The sequence below is a fragment of the Apodemus sylvaticus genome, chromosome 20, assembly GCF_947179515.1.
Source record: "Apodemus sylvaticus chromosome 20, mApoSyl1.1, whole genome shotgun sequence".
In the NCBI taxonomy this organism is placed as follows: domain Eukaryota; kingdom Metazoa; phylum Chordata; class Mammalia; order Rodentia; family Muridae; genus Apodemus; species Apodemus sylvaticus.
In genome coordinates, this window is record NC_067491.1 from 3,495,673 (window position 1) to 3,518,712 (window position 23,040).

Genomic DNA, 23,040 nt, shown 5'->3' on the forward strand with positions numbered 1-23,040 from the left:
CATGTGTCCTTATTACATGTTGGGGAATCCTCTGGGTATATGCCCAGGAGTGGTATAGCAGGATCTTTCGGAAGTAGCGTGCCCAGTTTTCTGAGGAACTGCCAGACTGATTTCCAGAGTGGTTGTACCAATTTGCAACCCCATCAGTGGAGGAGTGTTCCTCTTTCTCCACATCTTTGTCAACACCTGCTGTCTCCCGAGTTTTAATTGTAGCCATTCTGACTGGTGTAATGTGAAATCTCAGGGTTGTTTTGATTTCCATTTCCCTGATGACTAATGAAGTTGAGCATCTTTTAAGATGTTTCTCAACTATCCAAAGTTCTTCAGGTGAGAATTCTTTGTTTAACTCTGTTCCCCATTTTTAATAGGGTTATTTGGTTTTCTGGGGTCTAACTTCTTGAGTTCTTTGTATATATTGGATATTAGCCCTCTATCTGATGAAGATCTGGTGAAGATCTTTTCCCAATTTGTTGGTTGCCGATTTGTCCTTTTGATGGTGTCTGTTGCTTTACAGAAACTTTGTAATTTTATGAGGTCCCATTTGTCAATTCTTGATCTTAGAGCATATGCTATTGGTGTTCTGTTCAGGAACTTCCCCCCTGTACCGATGTCCTCAAGGGTCTTCCCCAGTTTCTTTTCTATTAGTTTCAGAGTGTCTGGCTTTCTGTGGAGGTCCTTTATCCATTTGGAATTGAGCTTAGTACAAGGAGACAAGGATGGATCAATTCGCATTCTTCTGCATGCTGACCTCCAGTTGAACAAGCACCATTTGTTGAAAAGGCTCTCTTTTTTCCATTGGATGTTTTCAGCCCCTTTGTAGAGGATCAAGGGGCCATAGGTGTGTGGGTTCATTTCTGGATCTTCAATCCTGTTCCATTGATCTGCCTGCCTGTCACTGTACCAATACCATGCAGTTTTTAACACTATTGCTCTGTAGTATTGCTTGAGGTCAGGGATACTGATTCCCCCAGATTTTCTTTTGTTGCTGAGAATAGTTTTAGCTATCCTGGGTTTTTTGTTGTTCCAGATGAATTTGATAATTGCTCTTTCCTCTTAGCACTGCTTTCATTGTGTCCCAAAGATTTGGGTATGTTGTGCCTTCATTTTCATTAAATTCTAAAAAGTCTCTGATTTCTTTCTTTATTTCTTCTTTGGTCAAGGTGTCATTGAGTAGAGTATTGTTCAGCCTCCATATGTATGTGCACTTTCTGTTGTTTTTGTTGCTATTGAAGACCACTCTCACTCCATAGTGATCTGATAGGAGGCATGGGATTAGTTCAATCTTTTTATATTTGTTGAGGTCTGTCTTGTGACCAATTATATGGTCGATTTTGGAGAAGGTACCATGAGGTGCTGGAAAAAAGGTATATTCTTTTGTTTTAGGGTGAAATGTTCTATAAACATCAGTCAAGTCCAATTGGTCCAAAACTTCGATTAGTTTTATTGTGCCCCTGTTTAATTTCTGTTTTCCGGATCGGTCCATTGAGGAGAGTGGAGTGTTGAAGTCACCCACAATTATTGTGTTAGGTGCAATGTATGCTTTGAGCTTTAGAAAAGTTTCTTTTACAAATGAGGTGCCCTTGCATTTGGTGCATAGATGTTCAGAATTGAAAGTTCTTCTTGGTGGATTTTTCCTTTGACCAGCAAGAAGTGTCCTTCTGTATCTCTTTTGATGACTTTAGTTTGAAAGTCAATTTTATCTGATATTAGAATGGCCACTCCAGCTCGTTTACTGAGACCATTGGATTGTAAAATTGTCTTCCAGCCTTTTACTCTAAGGTAGTTTTTGTCTTTGACATTGAGGAGTGTTTCCTGTATGCAGCAAAACGTAGGGTCCTGTTTCCTTATCCAGTCTGTTAGTCTATGTCTTTTTATTGGGGAGTTTAGTCCATTGACGCAAAGAGATATTAAGGAATAGTGATTATTACGTCCTGTCATTTTCGATGTGATTTTTATATTTGAGTGGTTATCTTCTTTTGGGTTTGATGAAAGAAGGTAACTATCTTGCTTTTTCCAGGGTGTCTTTTCCCTCCTTGTATTGGAGTTTTCCTTCTATTATTCTTTGTACAGCTGGGTTTGTAAAAAGATAGTGTGTAAATTTGGTTTTGTCATGGAATATCTTGGTTTCTCCATCTATTGTGATTGAGAGTTTTGCTGAGTATAGTAGTCTTGGCTGACATTTGTGTTCTCTTAGAGTCTGCATGAGATCTGCCCAGGATCTTCTAGCTCTCATGGTTTCTAGTGAGAAGTCTGGTGTGATTCTGATAGGTCTTCCTTTATATGCTACTTGGCCTTTTTTGCTTGTTGCCTTTAATATTCTTTCTTTGTTTGGTACATTTGGGGTTTTGATTATTATGTGATGAGCGGCATTTCTGCTCAGGTCCAGTCTGTTTTGAGTTCTGTAGGCTTCTTGTGTATTCCTATGCATCTCTCTCTTTAAGTTGGGAAAGTTTTCTTCCATAATTTTGTTGAACATATTTGCTGGCCCTTTCAGCTTTAAATCTTCACTCTCATCTATACGTATAATCCTTAGGTTTGGTATTCTCATTTTGTCCTGGATTTCCTGGACGTTCTGGGATATAAGCTTTTTGCATTTTGCATTTTGCATTTTCTTTGACTGTTGAGTCAACGGTTTCTATGGTATCTTCGGCATCTGATATTCTTTCTTCCATCTCTTGTATTCTGTTGTTGATATTTGCATCTATGGTCCCTGATTTCTTCTCAAGATTTTCTATCTCCAAAGTTATCTTCCTTTGTGATTTCTTAGTTGTTTCTACTTTTGATTTTAGATCCTGGATGGTTGTGCTTAGCTCCTTCACTTGCTTGTTTGTGTTTTCCTGTAATTCTTTAAGAGATTTTTGTGTTTCCTTTTTCATGACTTCTGCTGTTTGACTCACTTTCTCCTGTATTTCTCTAATTTTTGTGTGTGTGTGTGTGTATGTTTCTTCTTTATTGGCTTCTATCTCTTGAGCCTTATTCTCTTGAATTTCTTTAAGTGATTTTTGTGTTTCCATTATACATGTTTCTAGCTTATTCATGTTCCCCTGTATTTCTTTAAGAGATTCATTTATGTCCTTTTTGTGTTCTTCTATCAGCATCATGAACAGTGATTTTAAATCCAAATCTTGTTTTTCTGGTGTGTTGCTGATGTTGGGAGTTTGGTTCAGATGCTGCCATATTGCCTAGATTTCTGTTAGTAGCATTCCTACGTTTGCCCTTTGCCATCTTGTTATCTCTGGCATTAGTTGTTCTCGTCTCAGGCTGGTGTTTGTGCCTCCTGTGAGACGGTAGGGCTATTTCTGCAACACTGGATGGCTGGGTTTCCCCTGTAGCAGATTGCTGATGTGCTGTCCTCATCTTGGGTGCCCTTGGAGCCCTAGTGTGCCTTGCCCCAGATTGTCTGTGTGAACCAGGCAGTGCCCATTTGCTCCTTCAGGGAATGCTGATTGTGTATGCTGTGGGACCTTTTCCGAGTGCTGGTCACTTTGCTGGGCAGCCGATCTCCCAACCGGGTTGGTGCACACAAGGCTAGCCTAGCTGCTGAGGCGCTGAGTCTAGGCAAAAGCCTGGCAGGATAAGGCCCGAGCAAAGTTCCCCTCGGGCTATGAAGGTTAATTGGTTCTGTCAGGTGGCCAGGATGGCGGAGTGTGCGAGTACTCCCTGAAAGTGCAGGGAGAGTCTGCTAGGCTAACAACCTCCTGGCCGGGTTGGCACACAGATGGCCCACCCAGCAGCCCAGGGCCTGGGGGCAGTCCAAGGCCCGTCAGGCTTAGACCTCCAGCTATGTTAGCCTCGGGCTATGACTCTTAGCTGACTTTCCCTGCTAGAACTCTCTGGCATCCTGTAGTCAAAATGGCAGCGCACACAGGGCCTGGCAAACAACCTCCTGGCCAGGTTGGCCACCGATGGCCCCCTGAATAGCCCAGGGCCTGGGTACATGCCAACGGCCGTTGGGCTTAGACCCCAGTGATGTTGGCCTCGGGTTATATTTGCATACCTCTGTCTGATTTCTCTGGCGCCCGAGATCCAAGATGGCAGAGAGTCTCTCATAACTGACTGGCAGGAGGCAGAGTTCTGATGTAGCTTCTGTGGGGTGAAAGGCGCTGTAAATCTGCCACCGCTTGCAGCCCGGCTGGCCAGCGAAGGTCAGTGGTAGCGGGCACAAGGCCTGCCTGGACCCTGTCACCTTGGTTCCACTGCTGATGGCCCTTCCGCTGGACGAGCTGCAGCTGCTGCTGCTGTTGCTGCCCCTATATATTCTTTATTTACATTTTAAATGATTTCCCCTTTTCTTGATTCACCCTCCCCGAAAGTCCCATGAGCCCTCTTCCCTCCCCCTGTTCCCCTATATACCCCTTCCCACTTCCCTGTTCTTGTATTCCCCTACACTGCTACACTAGGCCTTTCTAGAACCAGGGGCCACTCCTTCCTTCTTCTTGGACATCATTTGATATGTGAATTGTGTCTTGAATATTCCAAGCTTCTAGTGAGTGAGCCTCCACTTATCAGTGAGTACATACCATAAGTGTTCTTTTGAGACTGCATCACCTCACATAGGATGATGTTCTCCAGTTCCATCCATTTGTCTAAGAATTTCATGAATTCATTGTTTCTAATGGCTGAATAGTACGATATTGTGTATATATACCACATTTTTGCATCCATTCCTCCATTGAGGGACATCTGGGTTCTTTCCAAGTTCTGACTATTATAAATAGGGCTGCCATGAACATAGTGGAGCATGTGTCCTTATTACATGCTGGGGAATCCTCTGGGTATATGCCCAGGAGTGGTATAGTGGGGTGCTCCGGAAGTGTAGTGCCCAGTTTTCTGAGGAACCACAAGACTGATTTTCAGGGTGGTTGTACCAGCTTGCAATCCCACCAGCAGTGGAGGAGTGTTCCTCTTTCTCCACATCCTTGCAAAAATCTGCTGTCTCCTGAGTTTTTAACCTTAGCCATTCTGACTAGTGTGACATGAAATCTCAGAGTTGTTTTGATTTGCATTTCCCTAATGACTAATGATGTTGAAAATTTCTTAAGGTGCTTCTCAGCCATCCAAATTTCTTCAGGTAAAAATTCTTTGTTTAGCTCTGTACCCCATTTTAATAGGGTTATTTAGTTTTCTGGGGTCTAACTTCTTCAGTTTTTTTTATATATTGGATATTAGCCCTCTGTCAGATGTAGGGTTGGTGAAGATCTTTTCCCAATTTGTTGGTTGCCAATTTGTCCTTTTTATGGTATCCTTTGCCTTTCAGAAACTTTGTAATTTTATGAGGTCCCATTTGTCAATTCTTGACCTTAGAGCATAAGCTATTGGTGTTCTGTTCAGGAACTTTCCCCCTGTACTGATGTCCTCAAATGTCTTCCCCAGTATCTTTTCTGTTAGTTTCAGTGTGTCTGGCTTCATGTGGAGTTCCTTGATCCAGTTGGACTTGATCTTAGCACAAGGAGATAAGAATGGATCAATTCTCATTTGTCTGCATGCTGACCTCCAGTTGAATCGGCACCATTTGTTGAAAAATCTATCTTTTTTTCCACTGGATGTTTTCAGCTCCTTTGTCGAGGATCAAGTGACCATAGGTATGTGGGTTCATTTCTGGGTCTTCAATCCTATTCCATTGATCCACCTGCCTGTCACTGTGCCAATAACATGCAGTTTTTAACACTATTGCTCTGTGGTATTACTTGCGGTTTGGGATACTGATTTAACCAGAAGTACTTTTACTGTTGAGAATAGTTTTAGCTGTCCTGGGATTTTTGTTATTCCAGATAAATTTGAGAATTGCTCTTTCTAACTCTATCAAGAACTGAGTTGGGATTTTGATGATGATTGCATTGAATCTATAGATTGCTTTTGGTAAGATGGCCATTTTAACTATATTAATCCTGTCGATCCATGAGCATGGGAGGTTTTCCCATTTTTTGAGGTCTTCTTCCATTTCCTTCTTCAGAGTCTTGAAGTTCTTGTCATGCAGATCTTTCACTTGTTTGATTAGAGTCACACCAAGATACTTTATACTGTTTGTGGCTATTGTGAAGGGTGTCATTTCCCTAGTTTCTTTCTCAGTCTGCTTATCCTTTGAGTATAGGAATGCTACTGGTTTGCTTGTGTTTATTTTATAATCAGGCACATTGCTCAAGTTGTTTATCAGCTATAGGAGTCCTCTGGTGGAGTTTTTTGGGTCACTGAAGTATATTATCATATCATCTGCAAATAGTGATAATTTGACTTCTTCCTTTCCAATTTGTATACCTTTGACCTCCTCATGTTGTCTAATTACTCTAGCTAGTACCTCAAGTACTATATTGAAAAGATATGGAGAGAGGGGGCAGGCTTGTCTAGTCCCTGATTTTAGTGGGATTGTTTCAAGTTTCTCTCTATTTAGTTTGATGTTGCCTACCGGTTTGTTGTATATTGCTTTTTACTATATTTAGGTATGAGCCTTGAATTCCTGTTCTTTCCAAGACTTTTAGCATGAAAGGATGCTGAATGTTGTCAAATGCTTTTTCAGCATCTAATGAAATGACCATATGGTTTTTTTCTTTGAGTTTGTTTATGTAGTGGATTGCATTGATGGATTTCTGTATATGGAACCATTCCTGCATCCTTGGGATGAAGCCCACTTGATCGTGGTGGATGATCATTCTGATGTGTTCTTGGATTCGGTTGGTAACAATTTTATTGAGTATTTTTGCATCAGTATTCATAAGGGAAATTGGTCTGAAGTTCTCTTTCTTTGTTGGATCTTTGTGTGATTTTGGAATAAGCATAATTGTTGTTCCTTCTGTTTCTATTTTGTGTAATAGTTTGAAGAGTATTGGTGTTAGGTCTTCTTTGAAGGTCTGATAGGATTCTGCACTGAAACCATGTGGTCCTGGTTTTTTTTTTTTTTTTTTTTGGTTGGGAGACTTTCTATGACCCCTTCTATTTCTTTAGGGGTTGTGGGGTTGTTTAGATGATCTATTTGATCCTGGTTTAATTTTGGTATTTGGTATCTGTCTAGAAAATTGTCCATTCCCTCCAGATTCTCCAGTTATGTTGAGTACAGGCTTTTGTAGTAGGATCTGATGATTTTTTAATTTCCTCAGTTTCTGTTGTTATATCTCCCTTTTCATTTCTAATTTTGTTAATTTGGATACTGTTTCTGTGCCCTTGGTTAGTCTGCCTAAGGGTTTATCTATCTTATTGGTTTTCTCAAAGAACCAGCTCCTGGTTTTGTTGATTCTTTGTATGGTTCTCTTTGTTTCCACTTGATTGATTTCAGCCCTGAGTTTGATGATTTCCTGTCTTCTACTCCTCCTGGGTGAATTAGATTCTTTTTGTTCCAGAGCTTTCAGATGTGCTGTTAAGCTTCTACTTTGAGCTCTCTACAGTTTCTTTTTGGAGGCACTCATAGCTATGAGTTTTCCTGTTAGCACTGCTTTCATTGTGTCCCATAGATCTGAGTATGTTGTGACTTCATTTTCATTACATTCTAAAAAGTCTTTGATTTCTTTCTTTATTTTATTTCTTCTTTCTTTGATTCTTTGGCCAGGGTATCATTGAGTAGAGTATTGTTCAATTTCTATGTGTATGTGGACTTTCTGTTGTTTTTGTTGCTATTGAGGACCACTCTTACTCCATAGTGATCTGATAGGAGGCATGGGATTAGTTTGATCTTCTTACATTTGTTGAGGTCTCTCTTGTAACCAATTATATGGCTGATTTTGGAGAAGGTACCATGAGGTGCTGAGAAAAAGGTATATTCTTTTGCTTTAGGATGAAATGTTCCAGATAGATAGATAGATAGATAGATAGATAGATAGATAGATATAGATATAGATGATATAGATAGATAGAGATAGAGATAGAGATAGAGATAGAGATAGAGAGAGATAGATATAGATAGATGGATAGATGGATGGATGGATGGATAGATAGGTAGATAGATAGATAGATAGATAGATAGATAGATAGATAGATAGATAGATAGATAGATAGATATTAAATCCAATTGGTCCAAAGTTTCAATTAGTTTCACTGTATCCCTGTTTACTTTCTGTTTTCCTGATTGGTTCATTAAGGAGAGTGGAGTATTGAAGTCACCCACAATTATTGTGTTATGTGCAATGTGTACTTTGTGCTTTAGTAAAGTTTCTTTTATGAATGAGGGTGCCCTTGCATTTGGAACATAGATGTTCAGAATGGAGAGTTTTTCTTTGTGGATTTTTCCTTTGACCAGCAAGAAGTGTCCATCCATGTCTCTTTTGATGACTTTGGATTGAAAGACAATTTTATCTGATATTAGAATGGCTACTCCAGCTTGTTTTCTGAGACCATTTGCTTGTAAAATTGTCTTCCAGCCTTTTACTCTAAGGTAGTGTTTGTCTTTGACACGGAGATTTGTTTCCAGTATGGAGCAAAATGTAGGATCCTGTTTATGTATCCAGTCTGCTAATGTATGTCTTTTTAGGGGGAATTGAGACCATTGATGTTAAGAGACATTAACAAAATAAAAACGAATTCAACAGCATACATGAATTATAAATATATGTTATTTAATTAAAATAGGGAGGGTTAAAACAAGATATTCCTCATGGTATAACCCCTATGAAATTTCAGAATAGAGAATTATTACACACAAAATATTAACAGTTCTGCCACTGTCAGTGTTTTTCTGGAGAATTTTATATAGTGTGGAACTGGATATTAATGTGAATGATGTGTTCAGCCCTCCATGATATCAGCAGGTTGACAATTCTTTCCTAATACATGAACCACAAGTAAGAGAAGCCAGTGAACATAGTTGAAACGTATTCCTCAACTCATCTTCCTGGGTAGTAGACGAGAGAAAACCAAGTGGGAGGTTAACAAATATATATTGAAAATGTAAAATTTTATTTCAGAAGAAGATACATGTGTCCTTTAGCCTAAGTGAAAACTTAAATCAGTCTGAGCTACCTTTGGGTAAAAGTTGAATACAAACACTTTTACTACTTGAGTTTGCCCTCTGACACTCCTATGTCAGAAACTTGGTTCCTTAAAGCATAAGTGATGGGAGATGACACCAAGATATGAGGTTAATCATTGAAGTAAATCAATGGTGGGTAAATATCACAACTCTTTCCTTCTACCTGAGATCCTTTGCTTCTGCTCTCTGTCACCAGTTAACGAACAATGAGACTATTGTTATGGTACCATTAGATTTGGGATGGGGCTCCTAGTCTTCAGAAACATCAGTTAAAACAAAACTAGTTGATCTGTAAATTACTTGATCTTGAGTAAGGGTATCTAAAGGAGCCCAAATACACTTGTTTCATAAAAATAATAATTTTTGTTTGGTTTGGTTTTTCAAATGCCTGAGCACTTACTAGGGTAATGTTCATTGGAGTTTTTAGAAAAAAAAATGTTTATAATAATCTTTGAAGGGGCATCTTTTTAAAAACATTTTTGAATGTGAGGAAGATATTTGTATAGCATAAAAACCACATATTTTCTTGGGAAATGTTGATGTGGATCTCAAAATCTCATGAGAATATTTATTCGCTCTTGACCTAAAGGTAACAGTATCAGAAAAACTCTCAATTACTGTGAATAATTCATTTTGTGGTCATGTCAGTAATGAGTAGGAAATGACTTAAAATAGATTAGGCAATGAAAAGTACCCTCACAGTAATAAAAACAAACGATAGACTCTGGTTCAGAGTCAGATGGATTCAGAGAGAAGAGTGCAGGTGCTCAAGTCAGCAAGATGATAGGACAGTTAAATATGAAGAATCAGATTATCTTGTTCAAGTATGACTGTGCATGTATTCCTTTAAGGTAATCTTCTTATGTTTCAAGTAAATATCTGTATTATAGAGATGCTTTGATGAAATTATTTTGAATTTAAACAGATCAAAATAATTAATGTTGGCTAAGTTAAAATATAACAATTCCTGCTATATCTATTGTAAATTGAATTTTTTAAGCATCATGATATTTTATTCAACAATTTGAATTTTACTCAAGAGGAAAAAAGATGAAAGCAGACCATAGAATAATGATAATTCAAAAATTAAAGTCTTATGGTATTAACTTAATACATACAATTGCTAATATATTTAGATGAAGTTTCATTCATAGATTCCATTTCTAGCATATAATTTATTTTGACATAGTATTTCCAGGAAGAGTTTATGAATGTAACTGCTAAAGTTCAATAAAAGTATGCTCTTAAGTGTTTAATTTCTAATTTTTATGTTTTAGCTGTCATTGGTATCATGAGGCTATTTGTTTAAATCTGGGAACTGTGCAAGAGATATCTTCACAATCATATGAATGTGAAAGAAATGTCCTGCAGAAATAACATTTCCTTTCCCTCATTATTGTGGATGCATCACCTCTGCTCCTTGTTCCAAAGGACATGATCAAGTCTCTCACACTTCCTCTGTACAGGGTACTTCCTCTTCTTGGAGTATCTCTTCTTAATCTTACACCTATGATAATGTTCAATTTCTTTTCCTTGAAACACCTCTTGATATTTTTTAACAAACAATTTAATTTGTCATTGAATACCTATTTATGTAGTTATATTAGTATTAAAATATTTTATTTGTTAGTATTAATGCATATTTTAGAGATGGTAAATGATCATCTTGGTAGTCTTGAGAAAGAAAGTATTGTCAGATATTGTCATGACAATCATAAAAACTTAACTTGTTTATGTGTTTGATAATGAAGATTCCCCAGGAAAGAATTTTCTGTAGAACTATGATTACTTTCAATTCTCACCTTCAGTATGCTTCCTGTGAATACATCAAACAATTATATTTCTTTCAATGAAGGGGTATCTTTTATTTTTATAATAAAATTAAGTGTAAAAAGATAAAACAAATAGTAACATTGGGATTGAACAAAACAAACAAAAGTAAACGAGTCCAAGAGAAAGTACAAGAAACAGAGACTCCATTGTTCCTACACTCAGGAATTCTATAAAAACACTACAGTTGAAGTCATAATATATATATATATAAAGAAGAACTGGTGCATACCCCTGCAGGACCTGAACTTGACACTTGAGTCTCTGTAACTGTACTCATTGATTTAAATAACCTTGTTCTCCTGGTTTCCTCCATTTCCTCTGGCTCTTACACTCTTTCTACTGTCACTTTCTGGATGTTTTCTGAGCATTGCAAGGAGAAATTGGATGCAGATATCTCATTTAGGGCTGAGTGTTCTCTCCCTCTGCCCATAATGTCTGCCTCTGAGTCTCTGTGTTTCTTCTCATCTGTTGCAGGAGGAAGTTTTTCTGATGGTTGAGGAAGGCACTAACCTTTTTCCCTGGCCCAAGTGACAATTTTATTTCTTAATACCACTGTCAAGATATACTTTATCATTATCTACTTTTTAATAAGCCTTCTGGAGGTATGTGTACACTGTTTCAGTGAGAAGCATCAAACTTGGGACCTTACACAGGCTACAACAGGACTGCAATACTAATCTATGACCTTGGTTCCTTATCATCCTTTTACCTGAAGGGTAGCCAGAGATTTTACATGACTCCTAAAACTTATGCTATGCTATGCTATGCTATGCTATGCTATGCTATGCTATGCTATGCTATGCTATGCTATGCTATGCTACATTGTGCTTTTGAAACTCGGCTTCTGCTTTTCAGACCATACAGATCTCAAAATCATTGGTGTTTTGAACATTTATTCAAAGAAGGAAAATATATAAGAACTAGTAAACAGTGGAGAAAATTTCTATACTTGTTTCTCTTACTTAATAATTCAGATTCACAAACACATTTTGCCCTAGCTCATGATTCATCTCTAAAAATTGTTAACTCAATACATTTCCATACGGGTTTGTCTTGATATTCCATGCCTCTGAAATACACAAAAATCCCATATTTCTATGTTTACATTTTTGGTGTATTTCTACCCCAATATTAATTTATACACTTGTTGCATTCTCAATATTGCCACCCCAGAAGACAAGCACAACAATTTTTTATTAACTATGGCTTTACCAGACTATTTTCACTGACTTGGTATTGGAACAGAGGGTACCTAGATTATAGGATAACAATAGAAACTAAACCAGTTGAAATATATTAAAAGTACAAAGAAAGCGCTTCCTAGCCTTCATTTAGACTTCTGATATAAGATGGCAATCATGAAAGTATTGACATGATTGATATCCGTCAACATAATTAGTTATATTAATTGATGATACTATTTTATATTAAGATCTGAAGATGGCATGTGTGTGTGTGTATGTGTGTGTGCATGGTGCTTGTGTGGGTTTATATGTAGGGGATCAGGAAAGAAGAGGAGGAGAGTTGAAAATACACACTAATGTGTTTCAAGCGACTTTAGATTTGTATGCAAACTTTAAATATTTAATTCAATCAAAATTAAAAGCAGATAACATCTAAATTTTAAGGTTTAAGCAAGTTTGAAAAAAGTATTTCTCAGTTCCTTTAATACCTGCATAAGAATAAGAAACAAATAACATCATTATATATAATTAGGATTACAAACTCATATCTTTTATTATTGCCCAGATACCACAAAGCTACAAACAACTGTATTCCCAGTGTAGTCCCCTTAGAGATGTTGCTCTGTATGAAAACTGGCTTTTTAAATGTTGATGGTCCCTCACTACTGCATGTTATTATTTTATATGTAGCCATATATATACTATAGTCATAACCTCCTTCGCCACACTTTATTTGTCAGAGGATCACAATGAAGAACCATACAGAGGTGACATTTTTCATAATAATAGGCTTGACTGATGACCCAAGTGGAAAGTTGTGTTATTCCTTTTCCTGCTTCTTACCTATCTGCTCAGCATCACTGGCAATCTGACCATCATCACACTCACACTGGTGGACACTCACCTGAAGACACCTATGTACTTTTTCCTTCGGAATTTTTCGTTCCTAGAGTTTTCCTACACTACTACATGCATCCCCAAATTGCTCGTTACTATGGCAACTGGAGATAAAACCATTTCTTATGGCAATTGTTTTACACAAGTGTTTTTTGCTTTTCTATTTGGAGCATCAGAATTTTACCTGCTGGCAGCCATGTCCTATGACAGATACGTAGCCATCTGCAAGCCCCTGCACTATATGACCATCATGAACACTAAGGTCTGTGTGCAGCTGGTCCTCAGTTGTTGGCTTGCTGGCTTTTTTGTCATTTTTCCACCACTCCTGTTGGGCCTGAATCTTGACTTCTGTGCTTCCAACGTTGTTGATCATTTCTACTGTGACACAACTCCACTCCTGCAGCTTTCCTGCACAGACACTCGGCTCCTGGAGACGATGGGATTTATCTCAGCTTTGGTGACACTCTTACTCACATTGGTGATGGTGATCATATCTTATATCTACATTGCTATGACAATTCTAAAAATCTCTTCAACCAGCCAGAGGAAAAAGGCTTTCTCTACATGCTCTTCTCACATGATTGTGATATCCCTCTCCTACGGCAGCTGCATCTTCATGTATGTTAAACCATCAGTCAAGCAACGTGTATCTATTTCCAAGGGAATTTCTGTGCTCAACACCTCAGTGGCTCCACTTCTGAATCCTTTTATCTATACCTTGAGGAATCAGCAAGTGAAAAAGGCATTCATTAATACAGTTCACAGGATTGCATCTGTCTCAAAGAAATGACTATATTATTTTATTATGTGAAGGAGATGGAGAAAGGGGATTCATATATTAGCAGAATTGTTTTTAAGAGGATTCTCTTAATTTGATATTTCTTCTTTTTTTCACCATACATCATTTCAAGCTACTTTTTAAATCTTTGATGTGAGGAAGAAAATTTCTTTTCCATTTTACACAAGATAGTTAAACTACCTATGCTCATAATTATATAGAAGTTAAATATACATTTTAACACCTCTTTAGTCTTTTAGAATTCAGCTTTTAACTTGCAGCATAACAATATATTAGAACGTCTTCATAGCCTGCAGAAAGCCTGAGTTTGATTCCTTAGCACCAACCAAAAAAAAAAAAAAAAAAAAAAACCCAAATTTCAGTTTTAAGTTCCTGTTACAATAAAAATGGTTTCATCTCAAATGATAGATCATGCAAAGTATGATGCAAAAGTTATTATATTATCATATACTTATCACCAGGAACAAACAAGGTAAAATAATATTAACTTGAATTTTACTAGATTTCATGTATATTTTACTTAAATTAAGAGAATATTATACCATGTGTTGTCCATCACTTTTGATGCTCATGTATAGAAAAAAATGTCTCAGTAGTTGTCAAACATTACATGGAAAATAATCAGTCATTTTCTTGTTTTTAAATCATTATTATTATCATTGTTATTGTTTTACTCATTCACTTTACATCTTCTCTCTTCCCCCTTCTAGTTACCACCCACAATTCCTCCCACATCCTTCTTCCTGTTTCCTTCTGAGCAGGTGGGGGAACTCCTCAGTGTCCTCTACCCTGTTCTGTCACTCATTTTCTTTATGGGTAGAGTTCTATTTATATTTTACAAGTAGATTTTATCTTTTTAGGAAGAAATGTGTTAATCATATTTGTGTACTTTGAAATAGCAATAAAATAACTGTAATACCTATATACTTTATATACATATATATATATATATATATATATACATATATGCATGTTTATAATCTGTAACTTTTCTTTTTGATTATTATTTTTATTTTCTATTTTCTTTATTTACATTCCAAATGATTTTCCCTTTTCTGGTTCCCCCCTCCCCAAAAGTCCCATAAGCCCTCTTCCCTCTGCCCGTTCTACAATCAACCCCCTCCTACTTCTCTGTCCTGGTACTCCCCTACAATGCTGGATCAAGCCATTCCAGGACCAAGGAACTCTCCTTACTTCTTCTTAGGAGTCATTTGATATGTGAATTGTGTTGGGTACTCAGAGCTTCTGATCTAATATCCACTTATCAGTGACTGCATTCCATATGTGTTCTTTTGTGGTTGGGTTACCTCACTTAGGATGATATTTTCCAGATCCAACCATTTGCCTAAGAATTTCATGAATTCGTTGTTTTTAATTGGTGAGTAGTATTCCATTGTGTAAATATACCACATTTTCTGTATCCATTCCTCCATTGAAGGACAATTGGGTTCTTTCCAGCTTCTGATTATTATAAATAGGGCTGCTATGAACATAGTGGAGCATGTGTCCTTATTGCATGAGATATCCTTTACGTCAGTTGGAAAGTTTTTCTGGTTGTTTACTAAATACAAACAATGCTTAGGCAGCCTAATTGATGAGAATACATGGGTGCATCTAATGATATTTTGAGAGTCACATTCTTAGAGCAAACTCTCTTTTCCTCTGATTCTTTGAAACATTCCTCTCTTTTGCAAGAACCCTTGAGCCTATGTACATCTGTTCAGCTATAGATATATCTACTGGGATTGAGTAGCACAATTCTGGATTTTTCATTCACCATACTGTTCTGTAAATATTTCTGCATGTTAAAAACATGTTTTCTTAAAAAGGATTAAGTACAATGATCTGTGATTATAAAAACAAATATTTATAAGTATGACCAACATGACCAACTAAACATGACCTGAATAAAGAAAACACCAGTACACATGCTAACACTGAAGTGAGAAAGTTCAGGCTGCCTTACAACTAGGCAGAGAACTACAGAAACTAAGCAATGTAGAGATCTGGAAATAAAAATCTTCCATGAGGAAAGGAACAATTGGTTAGCCAATTCCAAATGATCATCCCTGAAAAAATATAATTATATATTATATGCCTTTAGAAATATATATACATACATGTATATATGTATATTATGTATTATGTATTTATGTTTGAATATGTTCAAGATGTGCATGTATGTGATGTACATATAAAGAGTTAGAGACTATAACTTTGAAAAAGTACAGGAGATATTTAGAAATATAAAGGAGGAGAAAAAGGAAGGAATAATTGATTTGATTATATCACAGTTTCCAACAAATTTAAAAATAAAAGGAGAATGACAACTCAATGTGTTTATTAGACTGGGTATAGGATGGGTATAGATAAGAATTTGGATGGAGAAAGTGGAAGAAAAGATGCTTTAATTATAAGATTTAAACAAAAAGAAATCATTCTTTAAAAAATTTCTATATCCAATCCAAATTTTTTGTTGATATCAATATATAAGTATGCAAGCATTGGTGCCACTCAAAGAGACAGAGACAACAAACACTAGATTCAGCGGTTTGGGTGATAGGTCAATATTATTAGAACAAACACAGATGTTAAGCTTCTACCAACTAAACAAATGCCTGGGTCCTTGGCAGATCAATACCTTGTCCCTCATGGAACTGATTTCTATGGTTGAGACTGTTTGGGACTTAATTACTAGTACTAGAGTCTTCTTTAGGATACTGATGTTTTCATCCCATGCCATCAAAACAGAGTCTGAGAGCTCCCCAAGTATGGCTTCTGCAGGACCCCCTCCTGTGACACAGGCTGGTGTTTGGGTATCAAGAAATGTCCATGCATTGATAGGAGATGCTCCCTGGCCCAATGTTGCTACCTGATTCTTGGAATGAGATTAATGAACTTTTATATATGCTAATCAGAGGAGAGCCTGGCCTGCATAATTAGATCCTCTCTGTAAATAAAATATGTATTTCATCTGTTATAATTAAAAAGTAGTATAAGATTGCTTTTTTCATTTCATTTTTTCTTTATTTAAAATTTAATTTATAGTCCAGATTTTAACTCCCTCATGGTCCACCCTCTGACTGTTCCACATCCAATACCTCCTTCCCTCCACCCTCTGTCTCTACAAGGATGTCCCCAGGTCCTCCATCCACACCTCACTAGACCTCCCCATTTCCTGGGGCCTCCAGTTTCTTGAGGATTACATACATCTTCACTGACTGAGTCCAGATCTAGCAGTCCTCTGCTGTATATGTGTTCAGGGCCTCATATCTTTTCAGCATAAATCTTTTATTTGCAAATATCTCAATGGAAATGTAGCATCAGTATTTTTACTACATCAAAAGCAATAATTTTATAATATCTTAAATTTTGTATCACATTTACTTGGGCAGAGGGGTGGGTGTGTGTGTGTGTGTGTGTGTGTGTGTGTGTATAAGTAATGTAAATTACTCATTTCTTTGGAGACTCAGTTGTGTCATGTGATGTTTTTCTGGAGATTGTCTTATGAGTGGATATTTTGCTGAAACGGACAGGTAAGAGGATATTTTGTTGACAATAGACATGTGATATTTTTCTAGAAGCTGCCTAAAAATGAGCATATAGTGTTTTGCTAGAGTGAATGCTTGAAAAGACACTTGATGTTTGGAAAGAGTATAAGTTAACCTAACAGACAGTGGACAATGCAGTAGCATTGGTTCACCTTGCCACTCTTCACTGGTCTTTATTGGGCTTTGCCAATGCTAGTTTTTCCTGATGACATTGTGGCATTGGTTCACCTGGACTTCTTTACTGATCATAGCTTATTTTGTAAACTCTTAAAGAGAAGAGTGCCAAAGAAATTTTTTGATATTATGATAGTTTCTGGCCACATCCAAGGACTCCTGAAGATTTCTTTCTTCTGAACGAAACTGTAGGAACAGAACAGAACCAAACGGAACTGAACTGAACCAAATGGAACTGAACTGTCTCTCTCCCTCTCTGTTCTTAAGTAGTCTTTCGTTCCTGTATGTTCTCATGAAAGTTGGGCCTGTCTTATTTCTGATTCATTCTGTCAAATTTTTCTCTGATCTGTCACTTTTTCTTCCCCTCAATTAGACTTCATTGAGATAAAGATAAATCTTTATTCCAGCTGGAAGGATTAAAAATGTATGTTAAGGGCATGACTGTGTACCACCTGCAGGGCCACACAGGCCTAGGTCTTTGGATGTGATCCCTTGCCAGGGTAGCCATGTGGCTGGCTATATCTTCATTAACTGAGCCATTTTATGGACAGGCAACAATCATTTTAAAGTTATCTTCTGCTAATATTTGTCCATTGTTTTAGTGTTTTACTGCTGTGAACAGACACCATGACCAAAGCAATTCTTAAACATTTATTAGTTCAGGCTTACAGCTTCAGTGATTCAGTCCATTATCTTCAAAGTAAAAGCATGGCAGCTCCCAGAGAGCATGGAGCATGCAGATTTGAGAGTTCTATATCTTCATCAAAAGACAGATAGAAGACTGATTTGCAAGTAGCAAGGATGAGGGTTTTAAAGTCCAAGCCCACAGTGCCCCAACTACTCCAACAAGACCACACCTACTCCAACAAGGCCAAACCTCCAAATATTGCCACTCCTTAGGTAGGCATATCACCACACCTGTGTTTAGCTCATAAAAAGTATCTGTTAATTAAAAAATAATTATTTGAAGTTTTGTTTGGATAAATATGCTTATATATGGATTTTCTGTAAATAACTTAATGGAAATATTTACATACACATTTTTATTAATTATTTTATTTATGTAAATTCTACTTGTTGCCTTCCCCTGTTCTCTCCCACACAGTTCCTCACCCTATATCCTCTCTGCCTTGACTCTGAAAGAATGTTCCCCTCTGCTCCCAACTTTGGGTATCTCCCTTCCCTAGGGCCTCATGTTTCTCCAGGATTAGGTGCATCTTCTCCCACTGAGGCCATACCAGGAAGTCCTCTGTTATATATGTGCCAGGGACCTTGCACCAACCTATGCATGCTGCCTGGTTGGAACCCAGTCTCTGGGATCTCCCAGGGGACTGGGTTAGTTGAAATTGCTAATCTTCCTATGGGATCACACTCCCCTTCAGCTCCTTCAATCCTTCCTCTATTCCTCAACAGGGGTCCCTAACTTCAGTCCAGTATTACTAAATACATACAACATTTAAATCTTGATATGTACATCAATAAATAATTAAAAAGAACCAATGAATTTGAAACAGAATAAGGCAGGGGTGTATGGGAGGGTTTAAAGGAATTTGACAAGGAAAGGTAAACTATGTAATTACATTGTTAGAAGAAAGCAAGTGGTATAGGTCCTGGGATGAGATTGCAGAATTTACATTGGAGGACAGAAAGGAGAATAAAGATCATTTTCCTGTTCCATGGAGAATTTAGGATTTCTAAGTATGTTCTAGAAAAATTTCAAGCCACAATTTTAAGTCTAATTTCTCAGACATTCTACTGGAAATTTTCAGAGGTCCCCTCTATTCTGCTTCAAAAGGGGTTGAACCTCAAAACCTGTTGTAAGCAATGTAAGTAAAGTGAATTCTAATTTTCAGGTCCTAAAAGAAGTGATAAAATGTAGAATATGCCCTATTCAAAGTTTTCAACCTTATTCACCAGAGAAAATTTAATAAGCTTCCTGGCCTTGAGAATGGAATCCCCAATATTTAATCGAACTGTTTGGTTTTTTTTTTTTTTTTATGAGAAATTGCTTCTTGATAAGCAGGTGTTCACTTTTTCTATAATGGCAAAAAGAAAGACAGAGGCTTTCATGAACTGAAATTTATCCTCACACATTGAGATTTATTTGTTCTTGTTCATTGAGTGTTCAGGGAATGAAATTGGTAAAGTATTGAGATAAAGAGAGGAAAATTGGCTATGAAAAAAAAAGCATAGTGGTCACAAAGATCAGAGCATATGCAAAGAGAAGCATGGGAATGGAAACACATTCAGCTACAGAAACCAAAGAACAGACATACATTGCCTCTGTTTTGTATCTTTCCTATGAAAGTCCGAAAAGTGAGATGAATTTATAGTTACCAAAACCTGCCAATTAGGTCATGTCACAAAGTGAATAGGCAAAGGTAATAATTTAATGTGGAGGCCTCTTCATATGCATTAGTGTGTGCAAGTTTCCAATACATTGGTTTAAAATAATTTTACACTATTCTTTTAAGATATGAATAATTAATTTATAAACATTTGCATAATACAAAATAATTATGATATTTGAATTTATAGTTTTTCTCCATATCTGAATATTAATGAATAATAAATAAAATTGTCTTGGTTTACTACCATCTTCAACATTGAAAATTATGAACCAATACAATTATTTCCATAGATTAATGTCTTAACTGTTTTAAGCAAATATCATTTAATTTATCTAACTAATGACCATATTATTAATTGGTCAATTATTAATTGAAATGCTTGTACAAGTGATTTTTTTACAGCAGAATCCCAATTATTTGGCATCATTTATATAACTCATCACAGCATTCAAATATTTTCTTTATTCAGTTTTCAGAGTTCATCTTATATGATGTTTCAGTCCTGGTTTGTCATATGCATCATTCAAATTACCAAAGTCTCCCCATGCTCTGAAAAATATTAATTACTTGACATTATATTATTTTCCATCAGCATCTCTTATAATGTCAATAAGTAAAAGAGGTTAATTAACTTGTTAAATATAGCAAGTTTCTGCTGAATAAACATTCAAAACATAAAAATATGCGAAGAGAATTTATCTATGCATAGAGTTTAAGATTCCGATTAATGAAGGCTTTTTCTCCCCTCACTTAGGGAGATGTGCTGGAATAAAAGACGTTATCAGCATCTAAAGAGGACAATGTTAAAATGACTTAAACACTCAGCGAGTGAAATGACTCAGATCGCAGCCGATGCAACTGAGAACTGCCTTTTAATCCCTGATGTTTTAACAACATGTTGTTTATGCCTAAACACTGTCTCATTGTTTTATACAAAATCTAAGAAGCATATGTTTGAAAGCATTCTTTACCTGCTGGTTCCTTAGGGTGTAAATGAAAGGGTTTAGCAAAGGGGCCACAGAGGTGTTGAGCACAGCTACACCTTTATTTAATGTCACTCTCTCCTTCGCTGATGTTTTCACATACATGAAGATACAACTTCCATAAGTAATGGAGACAACAACCATATGTGAGGAGCAGGTGGAAAAGGCCTTTCTTTTCTGTTGAGCTGAAGGGAACTTTAGGATGGTTTTGATGATGAGTATGTAGGAGAGAATCACTAATATTAAGGTGATGACGAGTGTCATTATAGCTAAGACAAAAGTCATCAATTCTATTAAATGTGTGTCTGTACAAGACAGCTGAAGGACAGGAGAAGGGTCACAAAGAAAATGATCTATTGTTCCAGAGGTACAGAAATCCAGTTTGAGCCCCAAGAGCAAAGGAGGGAAGATGACTAAGAATCCAGTTACCCAGGAGCTGAGAACCAATAGATGGCACACTTTGCTATTCATGATGATGGGGTAGTGCAGTGGTTTGCAGATGGCTACATAGCGATCATAGGACATGGCAGCCAGGAGGTAGAACTCTGCAGACCCTAGTAGGAATACAAAGAATAATTGAGTTGCACAAGCATTGTAGGAAACTCTTCTGTCTCCCGAGAGAATGTTTATCAGGAACCTGGGAATACACACTGTGGTGAAAGCAACTTCTATGATGGAGAAATTCCGGAGGAAAAAATACATAGGAGTTTTGAGATGGGGATCCAAGAGGGTGAGGAGGATGATCACTAAGTTCCCCATCATGCTCAAGATGTAATTGAAAAACAGAAACAGGAAAATCAGAATTTGTAGCTGAGGGTCATCTGTCAGTCCAAGCAAAATGAACTCTAACTCTCCTGACTGGTTCTTCATTTCTCGTTTTTTTCCTGCAAAACTATAGGAAATATAGAAATTATATCACATCTAGGAAAACATTTTTTCCATTTCCACATTTAAAATTCTACATTCATAGCAATGTTCAATTATTTTTGACATCAGTATATAAGTTCTTCTATGAATATGTCCTTTAATACAAATGTATGCAAGAATTCAGATTCTACTAATACACAGAATTTATTAGCCAACCTTACTGTTCTGTTAACAGAGTTATGTTTTCATTTGAAATATAGTTTTCAGTTTCATGAGTTTTCATCTGTTGCTATCTTTCAAATACATTTTACAGTGCATATTCAATATTTAATGTTGCTCAATTTTATTAATATCTCATTATTTGACACTTGAGATAAAAAAATGATCTTATCAAATTGTGTTATTCACAATGGCCCTAGTAACTACCAATCCTTTTCTAATGGACAGCATTGCACACATAATAGAACAAGAAATTTCTCACTCATAATCATAAGGGAGGAAATTCTGTAATAGGTTCAGGTAAGCAACCAGCACAATGAAGAACATAATAACCAGGTTGCAGTGGTACTTCAAAAATAATTGGAAAAACTAGCAACAGTCAAATCCTAGGGTGTGTCATTAGTGACATTTTCTGTGAGAAACACTGCTGGTACTATATAGTTTCCTACTGCTGACTTCTAATTCAAGCCATGACTGAATGGGGGGAGAAAAGATGGGTGAAGAAAAATAACAGTTGTGTCTAATGTGTAATACTGGTATAAATGTAATGATTCAGATACACATTCCAAACCACTTTATTTCTGAAAGTTGTATATGCTATAAACATATCATCTGCACCTTGTAGAAATTAAAGCATTCTTTTATACTTAGCATTTAGCTTTTAAGTCTGTAAAGCCAATATTTATTATCCTTTGTGCCTAATTGGCAAATGCATAACAGCCAGATAATGCACATTATTTTCATACAATGTGTTAGGGTTAACGTGCATTGGCAGTGCAAAGGGACTTGATATGTTAAAAGTATGTGCAAACAAGGAGCACCAAGTTAGTATGGGGAAGGAGCAGTTGATCTGAGAGGAGATGGGAGCAGGTCTGGTGTAGTCACATTTCAATTCATCTTGTCAAATTCTCAAAGAACTAATTAAAAATACTTCAACTAAAAATGAAATCTATATTAATTTCTGACTAATTATAGAGATCATAAAATGAACCCCAACCACATATTTCCAACAAGCTCCATTAGTTGGGATGTATTGTATGAGAGAAGAATGTATTTTCCCTTAAAAAGTTATTACAATATACCATTAAAAAGGGAAGTGAAATATTAGATTATAATCTAGACAGATAAATCTGAGTAAATCAAGGGACAGTAATGTGTTTCTTCAAAAAATACCTGTATTTCCCTTCATTTGTCATTTCTTAAAATCATAAAATTGTGCTTTGAAAAAT

At 36.6% G+C, this 23,040-nt stretch overlaps 1 protein-coding gene and 1 pseudogene across 1 annotated transcript; one reads left to right on the plus strand and one right to left on the minus strand.

Moving 5' to 3' along the window:
- Positions 1-12,719: 12,719 nt before the first annotated feature.
- On the plus strand, positions 12,720-13,657 carry LOC127670747 (olfactory receptor 6C74-like; annotated as a pseudogene).
- A 7,005-nt stretch (positions 13,658-20,662) lies between these two features.
- On the minus strand, positions 20,663-21,595 carry LOC127670748 (olfactory receptor 6C6-like). Its single transcript, XM_052165243.1, has one exon. The coding sequence runs from the start codon at positions 21,593-21,595 to the stop codon at positions 20,663-20,665; it is 933 nt and encodes a 310-aa protein (XP_052021203.1).
- Between the last annotated feature and the right edge of the window lie 1,445 nt (positions 21,596-23,040).

Coding starts and splice junctions, on each gene's coding strand:
- LOC127670748 (XM_052165243.1), bottom strand. CDS start 21,595: ATGAAGAACCAGTCAGGAGAGTTAGAGTTCATTTTGCTTGGACTGACA.